This window comes from Ochotona curzoniae, unplaced genomic scaffold, assembly GCF_017591425.1.
Source record: "Ochotona curzoniae isolate NIBS_2020 unplaced genomic scaffold, NIBS_Ocur_1.0 scaffold_3208, whole genome shotgun sequence".
Classification (NCBI taxonomy): Eukaryota; Metazoa; Chordata; class Mammalia; order Lagomorpha; family Ochotonidae; genus Ochotona; species Ochotona curzoniae.
Window position 1 is genome coordinate 28,187,142 of NW_024467106.1, and position 19,918 is coordinate 28,207,059.

At 49.1% G+C, this 19,918-nt stretch overlaps 1 protein-coding gene across 1 annotated transcript in view; it reads left to right on the plus strand.

Moving 5' to 3' along the window:
- Positions 1-19,918, plus strand: part of GABBR2 (gamma-aminobutyric acid type B receptor subunit 2) — a 326,347-nt gene that overhangs the window by 223,440 nt on the left and 82,989 nt on the right. The window contains exon 8 of the mRNA XM_040962792.1: positions 17,912-17,972. Within this exon, the coding sequence (XP_040818726.1) occupies positions 17,912-17,972 (61 nt within the window). The remainder of the gene's footprint in view (positions 1-17,911; positions 17,973-19,918) is intronic.

Genomic DNA, 19,918 nt, shown 5'->3' on the forward strand with positions numbered 1-19,918 from the left:
TCAGCGAAGGAACAAAAGCCAGGGGAATCTGGATCATTCACTTTTGAAAATGACCGCTGAGCTGCTGCCTACAACACCTGTTATCTGTCTCAGTGCTCTGGTATAAGTCCTGACTGCTCTGCTTCTGATCCAACCTCCTGCTAATGTGCCTGGGAGGCAAGTGGAAGATGGCCACCCCTATAAGAGACCCAAACATACTTCTAGTATAGCCCAATCATGGCTGTTACAGTGACTTGGGGTGTGAATGAACAGATGGAAGATCTCTCTGCCTTTCAAATAAATCAATAGTTTTTGGTTTTGTTGTTAAAGGATTGTGACCAGCTCAGGGGTCAGTAGAAGGCATCCTCCCTGCTTTGTTCTGAAATCTTGGGAAACCTCTAAGCAAATGGCCTGGCCTTATCACGCTGGCCTTGTGTGTACACACTTGCCTCCCTGGGAGACCCTTACCTAGTCCCTCCCCAAGTGCCACTTCACTGAGGACTCTGAGCTGGACTGAAAGAAGACCCTTTTCCACTTGGGATTCAGAAATCAGAGGACCTGTTGCAGTCCTGCCTTCAAATCACCAAGGCACCGCTGACAAGATGAGTTACCTCAGGAAATCTGCCTGACTGCCATGTCATGGTTGTGTGTAGACCAGAAATTGAGAATAGAGGGCCACCTATTTATAAAGAGAGCTTGAAGCAGCTTTCACTAAAAGATGTGTGTAGCAAGGCCTCTAACACAGAAGTCGGGAATCTAAGCCTGTGTAATATATAAGGACAGAGTATGTCCCCTGAACCCTGCCTAGTATCCTTAATTTAATTGTGAATTAAAATGAACTGGTTGCTAGGGAATAGCAAGGGGTGAAGCTCATCTGCTTCATCTGTGGCAGGGAGTTAATGAACTCTGCCAGGAGACCCCAGAGAGCTAAGATGGGGCTCATCAAGCTGCAGGTGACAAGGTGCGAATCCAACTCCTCGGGTGCAAGTCATGGGAAGTCTCATCTATGGTAACAGCAAAGTCCAGGGTGAGGTGTGTCCACCTGCTACCTCCAGGTCTACTTCCCCGCCACACACACACACACACACACACACACACACACACACCAGCTTCATTCTCAGCCTCTGCTTAGCTGCTTCTGATTCCCATTATGTCAGCACCAGACCTTCCAAGAGAGTTCATTTGCCCAGTAGTACTATCAGTGTTCCTGAGCTTTGATTGGCTGACTTGAGTCTGGTGCCCATTCTGGAACCAATCCCAGAGCTACCAGACAGATAATGGCCCTGTGGCCCAACCCTGCTTAGAGCCAGCCTCACAAAGCTCCAAGGCCAAGAGATGGATTAGATTTTTTGTATTAGATTTTCTCTTCTCTCCACCCATCCTCTGTCCAGCCCCATGCCCTGGGAGGCTGATCCAATGGGTAACAGCACTCAGATCCTTGTCCTATGGCTCCTGGATAGGTTTGGCTGGTGGGGAGTACATACAGGAGATCAGAGACCCAGGGGAAGGAAACAAGTCAGGGCGTGGTTTCCACTTTGGGTTTCCCTCCCTGGCGACAGCTGTGTTCCTCCCCAGATGTAGCTACTCCTCTCTTTCTTCCCTCCCCACTCTGTTCTGAACACAGTGACAGCTCTCATCACAATTAGCCAATGGGCATGTTGTCTTCCCTTGCCTGTTCCATAGATTTGCACCGTACTCTGAAAGAAGTCCTCCATGAAGTATGCTCCTTGGAGCCGTTCAGGATGAATTTTGTATCTTCCTGTTGGCCCTGTGTTGGTTCTCTGTTGGGTCAGAGTAAATTATACCAAAGTATAGTCTCTTAAAACAAAAAAAAAGAACCGCCATCAGCATTTGCCATCCCACAGTTTCCATGCGTCAGGCATTCAGAAGGCTTGGATTTAGAATGTCTCATGTGAGACAGCCAAGACGTTCTCTGGGACTGTCGCGTCCTATGGTTCGTTGGGCCTGGAGGATTTGCTTCCAAGATGGCTGCCTCCCATGGCGGGTACGTGGATGTTGGCCAATGATAGGAGGACTCCATTCCTCACCAGCTGGGCTCTGCATGGATATCTTTGGTATCTCCACAACATGGTGACTGAGTGACCCAGAGGAAAATAAACCCAATCTACTCTTGAAGACCCACTCTGCCTTATCTGTAATGGTCCTCTGATCACCTGGGCCAGCCTTATTCAGTATGAGAGGGAGCTAAATAAGGACATGACCACTGAGAGGCCAGGATCTCTGGGGCCAGGATGGCTGTGTCAGCCCCTGCCAGAAGTAATCCTCAGCTCAAACCAACATGCGTATCCTCTAGAGCAGTGGGCCACTGCTGAGCAAGAAAAAGCGGCATCAGTTCGCGCACCTCGGCAGCTGCACAACAGGTGCACTTATCCTGGATTCACTATCAGATCCCCAGGTAGAGCAGGTGTCTCCCAACAGTCATAGAGAAAGGCAGTGAGGATCCCCCGAACCCAGGCCAGGATGGGAAGAAAGACAGGATTCAAGGCATGCCTATATTCATCTTCTGTTTCCGGTTAGTCCCACTGCAATGGTGAAAACAGCCAGGATGCCTGACAGTGTATGTGTGTACCCCCTGGCTTGTGGTAGCCTTCACCCTGCCATGGTCTGCTGCTGCTAGAAAGAAGCTCCTAAGCCCTTACTAAACCCTTAGCACTCCCTCCCTGACAGGATTAGTGACACCACAGCCCTGCCTTCCCTTCTCCTCGCTCCTCTGCTAATGTTTGTCTCTTAATGGAAGATTCTTTTTTTTTTTTTTTTTAGTGCATGGAAGATTTTTAAGTTCAGCCCGTGAAGCTAAGTGAGACGTCCCTCAGCCCCCAGCTGGAGCAATCTGGGTTTAGAGTCAGGGAGCCAAGCCAAAAGGGAGAATGGCTTCTCAACCAGGCATGCCAGGACACCTGCCTGGCAGCCCAACTGCTGTTTCCAAGGTGCGGGCATGAGTGGTGATTCATCAGGACCCAGCCCTCAGGGCTGCTAGAGCCAAGAGGAGCCTGGGGGACTGTCCCAGAAAGTGCTCCCAGTCTGGGCCCAGCCTCACACATACACATAGACAAAGCCTGGAGGATGTAAGCTCCCACACAAGCCACTTGCCAGCCAGACAAACCAAGACACAGAGCCAGGCCTGCAGATGAGGGCTCCCTGATGGCCTGCGGTGCCCCTTTCTTTTTCTCTCACTTTCTCTCTTTCTCTCGTTCTTTCTCTCTCTCTCTCTCTTTCTTTCTTTCTTTCTTAAAAAGATTATTTTTATTGGAAAGTCATATTACAGAGAGAAGGAAAGACAGAAAGATCTTCACCTGCTAGTTCACTCCTCAAATGGCTGCAACATCAGTAGCTGAGCCGATCCTAAGCCAGGAGCCAGGAGCTTCTTCTGGGTCTTCCACATGGGTGCAGGGTCCCAAGGCTTTGGGCCATCCTCCACTGCTTTCCCAGGCCTCAAACAGGGAGCTGGATGGGAAGTAGACACAAACTAGCACCCATATGGGATGCCAGTCCTTGTAGGCAGATTAGCCAATTGAGCCATCATGTTCTTTCATTGTTCTTTCATTCCCCTAACATCTATTTATTGGGCACCTACTATGTGCTACATATTGTCCTAGGATTTAAGATACCAAGGTGAGCAAAGCATGCCATCCCCTGTCCATATCCCCCTCTGAAGTCCTTTCACCCTCGAGAACCTAACACCTGTGCTGCCTCTTCCTTGAAGTCTTCCTGGCCTTGACTTGTATATGCTACTCCAGCTAAAGCCAGGACTAGTTCACCAGGGGAGTGGAACTACAATATTTCCTCCTCACTTCCTCCTCTGGTAGAGGCCAGAGGGAACGCACAGAGTCCCGCAGACCTGACCTCAGATCCCAGCTTTGCCATCGGCAGCCAGAGCTATGACCTTGTGACTCAGCAACTAGCCCGTCTATCATTTTCTCCAACCAAGAAGTGGGACAGTGAGAACAACCCAGCAGGCCTATGGACCCTTGATGCTCCCAATCTCAGGGCCAGTGCACACCAGAGCAGGTCCATGATCTTACAGTAGGACTGGAGCCAAGATGCCTATTTGTTGACCATGATCCCCCTGGAGCCCAGCCCAGGACTAGCCCAGAGGTGACTGATTCCACACACATGATGAGTGGACGTCTGTACAAATGACCAACTAATGAACAAATTCTGGAATTCTATCATTACAAATGGCTTTCCCTGATCTAAAGATATAGACAACTTCTGCCTTAGTCTATTGAACCTCCTGTAGGTACAGAGAACTGAGTTAGGCTTGGTCATGAATTCATCCCAGGGACACTACTGTTCAAAGTCAGGCTATTGCTTCATTCTTTCCTTTTGATCCGCACTGTTGTTTCTCCACAATAGGCATTCTCATGAGCGCAGTTGAACCTTCTTGTTGACATGTAGTCTTAGGAAATGCGCAATTATGGTTTTATGTGTGAGTATTTGGAACCTACCTGAGTATATCATGCTACACCTCCACCATCTGTTTCCCTGCCTCTTTAGGAAGAGGCTGTGCCTGCAGGACCCATCCTTCCATCATTTCTCATTGCCTCTTCTTGTCTCCTGACCACACAGAGGCAGCGAGAAGCCATCTGTGTGTCCTCTGGGGCGAGTGTCCTAGGGTGATCTTCCCACTGTGTGCCTAGGGTATGCAGGCACTGAATTAGCCCAGCCAGATGCCATGGGGCATGCCTGCTCATGGAACACCACCAGAAAGTCATACAGATGCTGTGTTCTGACCAGCAACTGGAATGATCCGTCCTTCTAGTTGTTGCCACTCAATCATTATAAAGTGACAACATTTAATTCCTAATTCCAAAGTCACCAAGCATCTTTGCCTGTGCCTGTGGGCTTCTGAGCCTCCTTATTTGTAACTTCCTTGCTATCTGTAATGTGCTCCTGTTTTCAAGTGGGTTACTGTCTTTCTACTGTTGGTTTACAGGTGTTCCATGTATAACATGACCAGTAGCACCATGTTGACATTGAGCCTTAGGCACACCTCCTTCCCTGTTGTGCCCTGTGGTCTCTATCCTTTTTCTACCAGAGATGCTCACATGTTGGTAGAATCACATTAGTCAGTGTTTGGCCTTAGGGGCTGTGTTTGGAAAAGCACTGGTGTTGACTTGCTTCACTGCCTGTTTCACCCACCAAGGACTTTCCCCTTCCTGCAGGAAGCTTGCTGCCTCACCTGCTGGCCTTTACATATGCTGCTGCCTCCTCTCGATGTACCCTCACCCTTCACCACCTTTCCTTGACTGAGCCAGCAATTCCTAATTCTCCTGGACCCCCTCGAGATTCTTTCTCTAGAAACCACCCCTGATCCCAGAATAGCACATGGCAGAGTAGAGGCGGGTTGGCACTGACTGGAGCCTAGCCAGGGTGGCCAAATCCAGGGTAGACAGAGGCCTGGAATCCTTGCCGAGCTGTGTGACCTCCTATACCTGGGACCAAGAGCTCAAGGGTCTCTTTCCTTCCCCCACCCATTACCCCAGCTAACCCTATCCCAGATTTTATAAGCCTGAGAATTTCTTCACGCCCCCCTGCTCACCCTTAGCACCTTGGATAAGACCCAATGTCACCATTTCCCAACCACCTGGAGATAGGATCAATAAGTCCCATCCCTCAGATCAGAGGGAACCTACATCTAACTCCAAGCTGTCTTCCAGTCCCCAGGAGCTTCCCAGTCTTGTTTTCTAGGTTTACTCAGTGCTGGTATGCTCACACGGTCCCTGTGTTCCCTGTGCCCTGGATCACACCAATCCCTGCAGGAAATGTGGTCTTCCTCAATGTCTCTGTCCATGCAACACGAAACAAAGCCAAAATCCACCCTCTCTTACTAGGCCTCGTGAGGGGTTTCAGCGAAGACCTGGGGACCCAGCATAATGGGAGTTTGGACCAGAGATATGATCCAAGCAACTCCAATTGAACTTGATCTAGCTACTGCTGACTTTGTGGGTCCTCACTCAATCCAGGCAGTCTCTCCTCCTTCGACCTTCCCCTCTTCTGGGATCTCTCCTCCTCGAGAGAAAAAATCACTGCAGCCTGGGAGAGAGGCAGGAGAGTGACAGGCCTCCCCTCCGCTGCCCTGGCTCCTGCCTGCCTGCATGCCTGGGAAGGCTCTTCCATAACTCTGCCAGGCTAATCACAGTTCCTCTCTATGCCAAGAGAGTCCCTTGTAAAACTTTTCTTCCCTACACATTAAGGAATCTGCTCCCCAAGTAGCCAGGGGATCTTTGTGTAGAACTCAGGCGGCTCATCTCGCAGCCTAGCACCCTGAGTTACTATCCCAGGCATCACCACCTCCAGCCACATTTCCTTTCTTTATGCCCTTCTCTCTCCTTTTTGCTGGGCCCCCTCCTGCAGCTGAGCCTCAACTGGAGCCTGGATGGCTGCTCTATGTACCAGCTGCCTGAGTTGAGCCCTGCTCTCCCTCCCCACCATGCCAGTCTGCCGTCCACCCTGGCTTAAAGCAAAGATTCCAGCAGATTGCAAATTGCATGTCTCAGACTTGCAGGGCGATTGGTCAGCAATTCGCTTTTCCGGGTGGAGACTAATCTGTTTAACAAAAATAGAACCTACAGTAAAGCAAGAATTAAATACTTCTAATCATAGAGCAGTTTGCCTGTGCCAGAAAAGAAGGGGCTAGAAGGATATGGGTGGTTGGGGAGCCTGGGAGGGGGGGAGGCCAGATGATGTGTGAATCCATAGCAGTAAGGCTCCCTTGGCTCAATGCTGACAATTGGGAACCTGGTATGGCCAGGTCCCTTCTGTCAGTGACACAGATACAAATAGGACCACCAGCTATCTGTGTGTATGCCCAAACCAGAAAAGCTGGGAGTCATTCCTTTCTTTGCCGTGCCCCCACAGACCCCGCCTCCTGCCCGTCTTTTGAGTCATCGCTTTGTCTGCATCCAAGTCCTTCTCTCTCCTCCCCCTGGATTCTACACCAGCTTCCAACCAGCCTCCTCACTTCCTGTGCTACCCTTAAAGTCATCCATTTTCCTAAGTTGCCCTTGGACCTGTCACTCCTGGCTTATGCCGCAGCCACAACTCCCCACTTGGAGCATGGAATCCATGTCTGAGGTGGCTCCTGCCCCCTAGCCCCATCCCACCAATCAGCTTGCACTACTTTCTAGGTCTCCAGAGGTGCACCCCCTCTTTGTGGCTGCTGGGTATTGCACCTGTTGTGTCCTCTCCTTTCCTCTTTGCCTGGCGAACACACCTGTGCTTATCTACACCCTGCAGTTCATGAGCAAGAACACAGGGCAAGTGCAGAGATGCCACCTGCAGGAAGAGTTTCACCCCTGGGGCTAGGTGAATGGAAGGAGGAAGAGAGCATTCCAGGCTCCCAGAGCTCATAGGAAAGACTCCATGCAACCAGCATTCAGCTGGGGCCCAGTCCAGCTACCATCGGCAGCTGCCAGGGGTACAGTGGGGAAGAGCTAGAAATTCTGTAGGAAGCTGGTGGTGGGTGCCCAACAAGAACAGGAAAGTAAAGACTCTGTGATCTGCCACAGCTCTCCCTGCTTCCCTCCAAGGCTCCTAGAGTCAGGAGCTACCAGCAAGGGAGCCAAGGAGATGTAGCTCACAGAGACCCAGGCCCAGCATCATGGGGCAGGTCTTCTACAGGAACAGGGCCATGTAGGAGCTGAGAGGCAGTGGGTAAATCATCATGACAGCCCCTTCTCCCCAACTGATCTAGTCTTGCCCACCTCCTATGCAGGTAAAAACTGGATGTTTCACATGCACATTCCTCCATGGAACCCTGTGAGAACTGACATGACCACGTGACCATGGGGAGGCTGGAGCCAGCTCCAGCAGGTGCCCCAGAGAACTGAATGCTCACTACCAATATTGGGAACATCTATACCAGCTGTTAAATTGTTGCTAGCTTGAAATTCACCATAGTGAGAGTATTTACTCTGCAGAAATTGGCAAACCCTACCAAACAGAGCTCTCTGCCCCTGTCCCGGAAGAGCCAGCTGTTACACATTTGGCAATACATCCTTGACTGCCTTATCTTGCCTCCTCCTCTGCCTGCCCCTTCCCTACCCTCTGTCTCCATGCCCTAGTCTGAGGCTGTTTAGAACTTACTCTAGTCCCGTGCAGAGGGCTCCTTTGCTGATCAATGGCTGGTTCTTAAAGAAGGGAAACAGGATATAATCTGTGGTGAGGAGCATGCACTTGAAGTTGACAAATCCAAGGTGAGTCCCGGATCTACTTCCTTCCTGTTATGTGACTCTGGGCCAGTTCCTGACCCCTGAGCCCCTCAGTTTCCTCATCTGTCAAATGGAAGTCATAATGCATTCTGCATCCCACGGAGGATCTTGTTGAGACCATATTCATAAGGGAGAATGTTTCAGCCAGGCTCAGGAGGACTCAAGGACTGTGCCCTTTGCAAGTTTTGCAAAGAGAAAAGGGACTTGGCCCAGGTTCCCAGAAAGAAAAAGAGAAAGTGGCTGAATTCTGCCTGCGTCTACGTCTTTCACTGCTCTTTTTTGTTCCCCAAAGTTGAGGGGGAGATGTGCTTATGTTTGCACAGATCTTTGGCTCTCATTCAGGAAAATGCTAAACTGTCAGTAAAAATTAATCTGTTTCAGGAGAGTATTATTTGGCCGGTGATGATGTTGCTATCATTGCCTTGTAAACATGCACCTCCTTATAACATCTCTTCAGATGTTCTTATTATTAGAATAGTATCTGCTCATTGTAGAATACCAACAGATAGCACAAAGTAACAAAGCTACCAGACAGGTACAACAAGGGGTTAACATTTTTACCCAGTAGGAGTAGCTTTTTACAGAATTCTATGCTATGCACACAGTTTTTATCTTTTTTTAAAAAGCCTGGATTATTCGTGATTGTGCTAGTTAGGATAAGTAAGATTAGCTGCTGGAATGAAGCTCTCTCAGAACCGGAGTGGGTTCACGCAAAGTGGGTGAGTCTCTTAAGCAAATTCCGGAATCAGTGTTGCTGGCTGGTGGGCAGGCTCTCCCCGCAGGGTCCACTCAGCCGCTCCTGGCCAGCGCCCTCTGCCGGCACACACCTGTTAGCTGCAAAAACGCAGAACATCTTCTAAGGAACAGAACATTCGGTAGGAGTCCTGAGAGGGCTGAAACCAATCTCCCCCGGCAGAGAGAGGTGTGGAAAGCTCCTGAATTGGGGTAATTGGGGCGAGCCGGGAACAAAGTAACAGGTGTGGTTGGTGGAGAGGAAGCGGGGCAGGCAAAGTCCTTCGAGCTTGCGCCTTGACAAATCAAGTCTTGACAGGCTTCGGCTGTTCAAAGATGGCCACTTGAACCTCACTGGAGGTGTGTTGTTGAACATGAAGTCAACCACAAGGTGACTCTTCCGCTCCATCGGAGTTAGGTGTTGCGGACCCCAGTTACAAGGTGGGCTACAGCGGGCTCTGTCTTTCTGTCAGGAGCAGCTGTTCTGGCATTGCCAGTTTTCATGCGGCAGGAATGCATACAACTATTAGGCAGCCAAGAAGAACTCCTGATAAGCATTTCTGAGGAAGGGGCTTCCTTGTTGTCTGGGATCCCACAGATTCATTTGTCTCATTCCCCCACCCCATACACACAAACACGCACACACAGTGTTCCTCGAGCCCCAGCGTTTGCTTGTAGGCCCTGAGCATCAGATTGGCAGGTGGGTAAAGGTAGATTTGAGGAATCTTGTGAGAGGCCTATACAACCTTGGAATTGTCATTGGGTCACTTCTACTCCCATCCATTGGCTAGAACCACTGAATGACCACACTAACTACCCAGAAGATTGGGCAATGTAGCTGGTTCTGGAGAGCAGCTTGCCAGTATCTGGCACAATCAGGATATAACTTGTTACTCGCATGCTCTCCAGGCTGTGTAACTCAGATCCAATGGCAGTCCCTGGCATGGCCTGTTGAGGCTCTGGCTGGTCTTGCCTCTCCACCACTTTGGCCGTGGCGTTCCTTGGTCATCTCCTCCTTAGTGAACACTCTTAGCCTCACTGGTCCTGTTTCAGATCCTCTGATTCCCCTTCAGTTTTCCATCTTGAGACCTTCATACTTCAGATTCCCTCCTCCCATACTGCTCTTCTCTTCACTCTGGCTCAGCTCACCCCTTCAGGGCCCAAGGCCAATGCCACCTCCATCAAAGGCCCTCTGTGACCTCTGATCTACATTAGCGTCCTGTGGCACTCCCTCTCATAGTCCCTTGCCCGGTCCTTCTCACTTGTAATAGCTTATCACTCTGCTTGCTCACATGTTCACGGCTGAACATCTCTCTCCTGTGATAAGCTCCGTACGGTCCAAGGTCATGATGATTTTGCCCGCTCTTCAATCTGGTGTCTGCCTGGTGTGTACCTGGCACATCACAGATGGCCAACATTCACGTTGCTTGAATATACACATCCCTAATCTGAAAATATGAAATCCCAGTTGCCCCAAAACCTAAAACATTTTAAATGCCAACATCATGCTCAAAAAGTTTCAGACTTGGAGATTAGAAGATGCTCAACCAGTAATGTCTATGCAAATATTTCAAAAACAAAAACTCTGAAACACTCTTATTCCAGGCCTGTGAGGATACAGAATACTTAACCTGTACCGTGTATCCTGTCATGTGTCTGGATCACAGTGTACTTCACCTTCCCGCCTTTTCTTGGACATTTCATCCGTGTCTGATGCTTTTTGATTCTAGAGAAAGAAACCTAACTGTAGTATTACAATAACTGGGTGTGATGAAGGAGCTGGTTCCCCTCTCCTGGGCCTTCCAGCAGCTGTCTCCTACAGGTCCCCAGCCCCACCTGAGGCCATCCTGTGCTTTCTAGGGGATCACTGCTTAGATCTTATGTAACACCTGATTAAGGTCCCTCAGAAGGACATCCCTCTATCAGCAGGGAATAGATCACACTCCCCAGCCTTCTCCTCTTTACTCCCTGCAAAGCTAGGGATCCCAGGGTCCTGTGAGTGCATCTGACATTCCCAGAGGCTTGGACCTATAAAAGGAATTTTCAGCGAAAGAAAATGCATGCGATCATATGCAAAACACAGCCTCTCCTCTCGTCCAGGGGGTGACACAGAACAAAGCAATACTCTTCACTATCACAGAAGGTGTGGGTGGCTGCATACCCAATTATTTTCTCTTTTGCTCTTTGAAATTCTGCCATCCCTGTGGAAACAGAGGACACCTTCAGGCCTTCGGGATGGACATCTCGACCCTTTAGGAAAGCCTCATGGGCAATCTAAGTCCATGAGCTCTGTGGCTAGCTGCAGAATGGTGCAAGGTGGACTTGGGTCATGCACACAGGCAGTGATATGCTACCCTTTCCAACAGAGTTGACAAGGAGACCCCACTGCCCTTCAGCTTGTATCTACTTGGAGAGCTCCCTGTCAGAGTGATGTGTCAGGATAAATCTTCTCCCACAGCACAGAGCTAACACTCCAAGAAGCCCATGTGTTCATACCTGCTAAAGGCAAACACAACTACCTGAACACAAGGGCGGGAAAAGAAAACCCTTCCTAACTGTAGCACCATGAGCTGCGGGGATGTGCCTCTCTGTGGATCTGATCTCTACCTCATCAGCCTGAGCCACGAGGGTCTTCCCTCTGACTAGCATCCAGCAACAACCCAATATTGGCTGTAAATTTTGCAGAAGCACCAAAGACTCCACCTGACTGCTTCCCCAACCCTACACCTGACTATGCTCTGGAAAAGGCATCCGAGCCTCTGCTGTGAAATTGGGAGACTGAGGGGATGGAGGGGAGGACACACACACGCACACACACACACACAGCTCCAAAATACCACTTGAGCATATGCCTCATAAGGTGTTGTTTCTGATGAACACTGGGGCAGCGTTTTTCCAAGAGTGGGTTTCTAGAATCCCAGATTGGTAGGCTCCTCCCCAGTGAAAGTTCTGGGGACTCTGAGCTGTCATCAGGAGGGAGTTTGCTAACTCTGCTTAACTGGAGAAATCATGAGCTTCCCTCCACCCTGACCCCTGCCCTAGGCCATTCTCTTTCCCCCTTGCCTTCTTTCATTTCCAGAAAAGACCCTGGGGAGTAGATATTCTTCTATTTTTCCAGGCAGAAGATGCCATGCTTTAGAGCTACTCAATGACTGTCCAAGCCCATGTTGTTGACATATTTTTTTCAAATCTGATGAATATCAAAGCGTAGGGTGTTCCCTGCAGGTGATTCTGTGTATCCTGAACATTTGTTTGACGCAAGAAGCTTTATTGATGTTCATGGAAGTCAAGCTATTGGTTTGGATTAACTTATTTCTTTGATATTAATTAGCAATATCTCTTTATCTCTTTTTAAAAAAAGAAACATCCTTCTAAGTTACCCACTTAGGACTTTAACTCTATTATTTTGTTTGTCTTCCAACACTGCTCTTTGATCATTCTTGCATGCTTCTGAGCAGTTAGAATCTACCATCAACCAGCACTCCAACCATAGACGAGAACCCATGCCAGGCCTTTAGAGGGGAGAGTTCCTACAGGGAGCTGTTGTTGGAAGGGATAAAGGCGTAGGTGCTCTGTTCTCAGTGATGAGTTTGGACAGAAAAACACCACTTGCATTGGGCTGGGAGAACAGAAGGGAGGGCCTGTGTTGCCAGTGCCTTGGAAACACCGGAGCTGGTTGGTTTTCTCGACAGGATGCAAGTGAAGAATGGAGTCTCCCTTTAGGGGGAGGGCAGGGAGTGGTGCTAAAATGAACATGGAGCAGATTGGGATACCAAGGAAATGATGGAGGTGACACCCCTGCCACTGTTTCTTTGTTTCTGTTGCTTTGGGGACCATGCCTCTGGCCACTGAGCAGACAGCCAAGAGCTCTCACACACACACATGCATAGCTGCATATATGCGGAATTCATGCATGTGGACTCATGCACATACCTGCATGCACATGCTAACATGCACAGACACACAAATACATGTATGTACACACACTTACATGCACACAATACATTAATAACACAGGAACCCAGGAGCTATTGGGCCTTCCAGACCCCTGCAGTCACTGGAAGCTCCTATTGCTGCAACAGAAAAAGCGGGAAAAGAGAAAGCTTTTCCCTGATGCATTCTTTTTCATCTCCACAAATGCTTTCTTAACAGAACCTAAACAGAACAGAAGGCAGGGGATTCTGGGAAATGTGGTTTCCTGACTTTCAGAAGAAGAAATGTGAATTGTGAACCTCCACAAAGATACCAAGCAGACTCCACTGCCTTGGGATTTGGTCCATCACAAGAATTGTTCTCAAATGGATAGGGTGTCTGTTGTGTCATCCCTCAGACCACACATGACAAAAGCTGAAGAAGCATCACAACATCTATAGATACAAGCCTGTTTACTCAGATGGGTCAAAAAGAAGCCTGGCTCAAGCTAGAATTTTACAAACCAAAGCCAGCTGCTCCTGGAGGAGGTGGCAGGTCATGATGAAGGTCTAGTTGCCTCATAGCAATTGCTCGGGTGCCATTGCCTCCTGCTCCCACTCTGTGTCTCGCTCAGACTCCATCAGATTGCAAGAGAGAGCCTCAAAGCCATGGGAGACCAGGTGTCTTTGGTTGTGTTACCCAGCAAACTCAGGGACAAAGATTTGCCTACAGGAAGTTTACCAAGGGAGCACTCAGCATCAAAAGCCAGAATTGGACTGGCAAAACAAGAAGGGGCAGAAGGACAGATGGAAATGTGGCACTGTCCTGCACTGAGGTGAGGGTGCTAGAACCATGATGGGGTGCTGCACTGCCCAGCATGTCAGTGGTTGGAGGACCACATGTATGTCAGTTGTCCCTTAAGCCTATGCTGGGAACCTTCAGGAAATTCATGGGAGATGCGTATAGGGTAAAGGGTATGATGGGAACCAGCATTGTGGCAAAATGGGTTAAACCATCACCTGCAATGCCAGCATCCCATAAGAAGACCAGTTGGAGTCCCTGCTGCTCCACTTCTGATCCAGCTCCCTGATCATGCACCTACGAAAGCAGCAAAAGATAGTCCAGTGTTTGGGACCCAGCCACCTATCTGACAGAATGGCCACCTATCTGAATGGCACTCCAGGCTCCCGGTTTGGGCCTGGCTCAGTCTCAGCCACTGTAACCATTTGGAGAATGAACCAGCAGATGGAAGATCTGTGTCTCCCTATCTCCAAACTCTGCCTTTCAAGCAGATGAATCTTAAAGAAAGGTGGGAGGCATGAAAACTAGTATAATGGATTTCAGTTTTTACACCAAAATCCACTTCCCTGTGAGCTCTCTGAAGTGATACCACGGCCATCTTAACGTATGTCGTGCACTCTATGCTGTTGGCACAGTGACAGAATTGCCTAACAACACATCTCTCAGGATGCATCCCCATCAGTGAGTGACTGCTGCCTGGGTGTACTCTCACGTCCCCCAGGAAGGGGACATGGCCTTAACCAATGCAGAGCTAATCAAGTCCCAGATGAGACATGTGGACAGCAGGGCACACACCACCCGGGATGGTGAGAGTCCATGGACATCCACTGCCACTTAGGCCACACTTCTCAACCACCTTGGTCATGGCCTCAGCCACGCCCTTCACTCACATCACTGTCCCCTCCCACCTAGATTGCTTCCAGCCCTAACTTCCAAACCAAGTCTGCATTCATTTCACTCCCATCCTTTCTCAACAGTCAGGGTGATCTCAAATCTGAAATCAGATTGTGGGTCTGCCTTGCTTAGCCTCCCGGCCCCTGTGGCTGTTCATTGCAGTTAGAGTTATCTTCTGTGCACAGTTGTGTGGCTTCGCAAGTAAGGCACGATGAAGGTCTTCCCATCCTAACTTTAGTAGCTGGGTTTGACTCCCAGCCCTGGCTCCTGACTCCACCATCCTGCTAATGTGGACCCTGGGAGGCAGTGGTGATAGCTCAGTGGGCTGCTGTCACTCATGTGAGACACCTGGATTGTATTTCTTGGCAAGGGGTAGGCAGGTCTTCAATGCTACTGTCAGAGGTGACCAGGAAGCCTGGTGGGCAGAATTTCTTGAAGAGCATGTGATGAGCAGTAGCCTTGCTCAGACCTCTTCTCCTGCAAGTTGACTTACTGGGGCCGTGGTGCCTGCCTGGTTGGTAATAACCATGACATTATCAGTCACACTCAACAGGTGCCACAATAACTCCTACGGCAGGAAGTCACGTGGTGCAGCTTCCCGAAGGCACACAGCATCACCTGTGACACAGGTGCTCAGTGGGAGGGGTCACTCACCTGTGCATCCAGCAGCATCACCCATCCACGGTCCAGAAGCTCCAGCCTGCTCCAGCTGACAGAAGGCATGGCAGCTCACAGAGCCAGGAGTTCAGTGGGCTATAGGCTGATGCTGCTGAGAGCTGAGGTGTCCTGGGTAAAGTCCCCAGGTTTTCCCCCTTTGCCAGCATGAGCATCAGCAATCTCTTTGGCTGCAGAACTCACTGCATCTCTTCCTTTCAGCTCCCTGCTACTGAAAGTGTTTAAATGGCTCCTGCCGTTTCCTGAGTGCCTGACACGCACCAAGAGCTGTGCTCAGAGCAAGCTTTAGATCTGCTCAGGAACTTTCCTGAAAGGAAACTGAGCCCAGGTTTATGACCTCGAGACACCAGCTTCTTTCTGTTGTGCTACCTGAGAAGTCAATGAGGCACAGAGAGTCACTGTTCGTGAAAATGGTTCTTGTTGGGGCCATGGTATGGGAGCTTAAGCCTCCAACTGTAGCACTGGCATCCCAGGAAGGGCATTAATTCGAGTTCTGGCTGCTCCACTTCCCACCCAGCTCACATAGGACACCTAGGAAAGCTCCAGGCTACTAGGTTTGGACTATCCCACTCTAACTGTTGTGGCCACTTGGGAGAGTGAACCAGCAAACTGGTGGAAGCTCTTTATCTGCCTTTCAAAAGTTGTTGTTGAGCCCAGTGTGGTGGCTCAACTGGCTAATCTTCCCCTGGCAAAGCACTGGGATCCCATATGGGCACTGGCTTGTGTCCCCACTGCTCTACTTCCCATCCAGCTCCCTCTTTGTGGCCTGGGAAGGCAGTTGAGGATAGCCCAAAGCCTTGGGACCCTGCACCCATAAGAGACCCAGAAGTTCTTGGCTCCTGTCTTTGGTTCTGCTTATCTCTGGCTGTTGCAATCATTTGGGGAGTGAACCAGTGGATGGTAGATCTTTCTTTCCCTCTTGTTCTCTCTGTAAATCTGCCTTTCCAATAAAAATAAATTACTCTTAAAATATGTATTGTTGATAAAACAAAACACACCAGGTCTTCCTTCATAAGCGGACCCGTAGTTTTAACAAGTAAAGGTTCTTTCTCACCCCATCCCCTTATTCATTCCACCATAGGGTCCCAGGTCAGCTTTGAACACCATCCATAAACATTTCCATGTACTTCATAAAGATTATACAAAATTTCCACTCATTTTAGATGGAGAAATCGTTTGATTTCTTCAAGGCTTGGTGAGGGATGGAGAATGGCTGCAAGCGCCTCCTTGTGGACAGGGCTGGCATCTTTTCCGCCCAGGCTCAGCGGTCCCTCAGCATCCAAGGAATGCTCCTGGAAGGTGCTGAGTGATTTTCCATCGTCCCTTGAAGTGGAATCACAGCCCCTGTCTCACCTTGCCGGGAGTGTTTTCACACTCCAGGGAATTGCTTACCATCACCTGCATGTGGAAGGCGGTGGGCGTACATTTCAAACTGCGACAACTCACAACTGCCTGAGGATTCCCAAAAGGTGTGGGAGTGCTCCTGGAAGGTGTTCCTGGCTGGGGTGATCCCCCTCTGGGCCTCAGGCTTTGAACTCCCCCCTTGGGGAAGGAAGACACTTCCTGGGGCTTCCTCCCAACAATGAATTGAGAAATGGAGTGTAGTATCTGCTTTTCCCACAGACACAGGAGCATTGCTGTGAGACAAAAGCAGTGCACCTTTAAAGTCGTTTCTTTTCCCAAGTTCATGACAATGGGAAGATAGGAAGGAGCTTCTTCCTACCTCAGAGGCAATAGGCTGTGTTGAAACAGCCCAGGCATGAAAATGCAGCTTGGGCCTGCGTCTCAACAGCCTCGCTTGCCTTGACCTTGTATAACGTTCATGAACATTGTCAGCCTCCATGTTTTGAACTGTACAGTGGCGATCATCGGCTCACCTCTAGGTTGGTGCTAAAAATTTAACGACACAACACGTGTCAGTTCCCTGGCATGGTTGGCAGAATTTTAGGGGCACCATACACTGGCAAGAAAAGAGGCTGCCTCTTTAAATTCCTGGTTTATTCAGCTACACATGAGGCCAGGAGGACAGATGCAGGAGAGGATGCTGCCCGGAGCCCCCAAGGTCCCTAATGAGGGGCGCTCAGCTGCCTGCGACAGAAGTCATGTCTTGCTGGCTCAAGCAGCTTAATTTTGTGCTGCACCACAGCCCAGTTATAATTGGGGTTGACGTCATTTTTCTAGGACTTGCACAAACATTCTCTGTCCTTCGTGAGAAATCACTAACCCCTAGCACCCTTCCAGTTGCCAAGCCCAGACAGCATTGACAAAGCCTCCTGTCTCAATGGATGGGGCATGAGAGTAGGGTCAGGGGCTGGCTCCAAGTGCCTCATCTCCACCTTCCGGTCCCCCAGCATCACCCTGGAAGACCTCATCTCCCCGATAACACGCAGCATGGGAAGTGTTTAATAAATTACTTATGATGCTAATGATGATGCTTATCTCAGCTTCAATTCACATGTGTTACTTCCATTATTGATTCTGTGCTCAAATTGACCAGATAAAAGTCATAGGCAATTTAAAAACAATTAATTTTGATTTCTCATCTGTGACCTAACAGGAGTCTGCTTTCTCTCCAATATTTAATAATCGCATTGTAGTAATGATTCAATTGCAACTGAGATCAGTGGTGTTTGGGCTAATGCAGCCTCTCTCTTTTGTTCTTGTTTGTTTCGTTTTGTTTTTAGGGTCAAGTTGTGTTCCGGAATGGGGAGAGAATGGGGACCATTAAGTTTACTCAATTTCAAGGTAGGCTTTTGCTGCTGCCTCTTTTGATGACATTTGTATTCGGGGATGCTGCATTTCTGCAATAATATATCTCCAAGGAAATGGAAGGATGGTATTCCAGATAAAAGCAGGAGGGGTCAGGGAAAGACACCTGTCTGTGAAAACATTGGCTTCCCCTTCTGTGCAATGAATGTTCTCAATTACATTTCTGCTGCGGCCTGTTTGATTCTCCTGTAAGTCTCTGAGAGGCTTATGAAAGGGCAGGGGGTGGGGGTTAAGTCTCACTCAGCTGTTTCCGTTTGGAGGTGTAGAAATGGTTCAACAGCCTCTCCCACAGAGAGAATAGGAGTAAGCCCGCTCTCAGGCAGCCGCCACCACCGTCAACCTTTTGCCGATTGTGTTGCATTTCTGCTTACCCCGTCTCCCTCCCCTCTTTGGCTGTAGTGTTTTAAAGCAGCTCTTAGACATGATCTCATTTCAATCTATAAATACTTCAGGATGCATTTCCTCTAGATAAGGACTTTTCAGAACGGAGCCACCACAAGACTGTTACCCTACCCACCACATTTAGCTCCCATCCTGCACCACCTTGGATTGCCAGTCCATGCTGATCCTTTCTTTAGAGATGGTTCATTGGACCATCTGTACCAGATCCTCTAGCTGCATCAGCTGCTCAGTCTCCTTACTCCATGAAAACCTTTGCATTGTCACCCTACCCTGTTCCCCCTTAAACACACTCACACTCCACAGACCAGGTGTGTGTGTGTGTTTTTTTTAAAGAGAAATAAATTCGTATGTTGGATTTGGTTGCTGTTTCCCAAGTTGAAAGGGAATTCAGAAGCCACTCAGACTAGGTTCTTTGTGGGATGGACAGGAAATGGAGGCCCGGAGGGGGGTGGTGACCTGAGTCGCCAGGCCCTGGGAGGAGCAGGGCTGCCTGTTCCTGGAGACTGGCATCTTGGTTCAGGCCAGGGCTCTTAGTCAAAGCTGCTGAATGGGTCATTCAACAGCACAGCATTTTTCTCATGATTTGGATGTTTCTGGAGAAATCCAGAAGCATTGAAAGTGCTTTTGGGTTCACCCACTTTGGTCAGATCCTAGAGTCATCCAGAGGCAAGCAAGGGATTAAAGTGAGAAGCTCAGATTCCTGCTGAGAAACCCCACCATGCCTCTGACCCATCCAGAGAGGCCATTTGCAGCACCATCGCTCCTAACGCAGTCCTAACGCAGCTACATTCATCTTCCTGCAGCAGGTCATGGAAACACATGTCAGCTCTCCCCTGTGCACAAAGGATGTCATTTTAGGCAAATGTGCTTATTTTCCCATTTGTTCAGTGGTGCGTCCTCATTGGTTGAACAAAGTAGGCGTCTTGGCAGAGATCCTTACCTTTTGTATGAGTGTGAGTGATTGCAAGTCAATTCTCTTGCCACGTTTCCAGTTCCCAAATCATATCTTTTCAGGAGAGCATTTTTGTGAAATATGGATTGGCCATCACAGCTGCCAGAGCATGCCAATTTTATCAGCTTTTTATTTTTCATGTTCAATTTAGACACCAGCTCTAGGCACACCTGGAGTTAGAAGGAAGGCGCAACAGCCAACAAAGCCTGTGCTGTCTCATCCTGCTAACCAGAGCTCAAATCATTGAGTCACTGTAGAACATCAAGCCAGGCAGTTGGCGTCTCTGAGTCTTGAGGGGCCTCATCTGTAAAACAGGCATATAATCCCACTTGCCATCTTGGAATATTTGAAGAATCAGAAAAGATAACACATACAAATATGTGTTTTTATTTTCTTATTCCATGAAGAAGTCACAATTATATTAGACACTTGGTCAAAATCACAACATATGGGTGGGGTTCTCCTGGCATAGTGATGCTCTGGATTGCCTGTTTGTTTGCCACTGCTGCATTTAAGGATATGTAAGATGTCAGACGGGCAGCCAGGGCTTCCAAAATGATCTCATCTC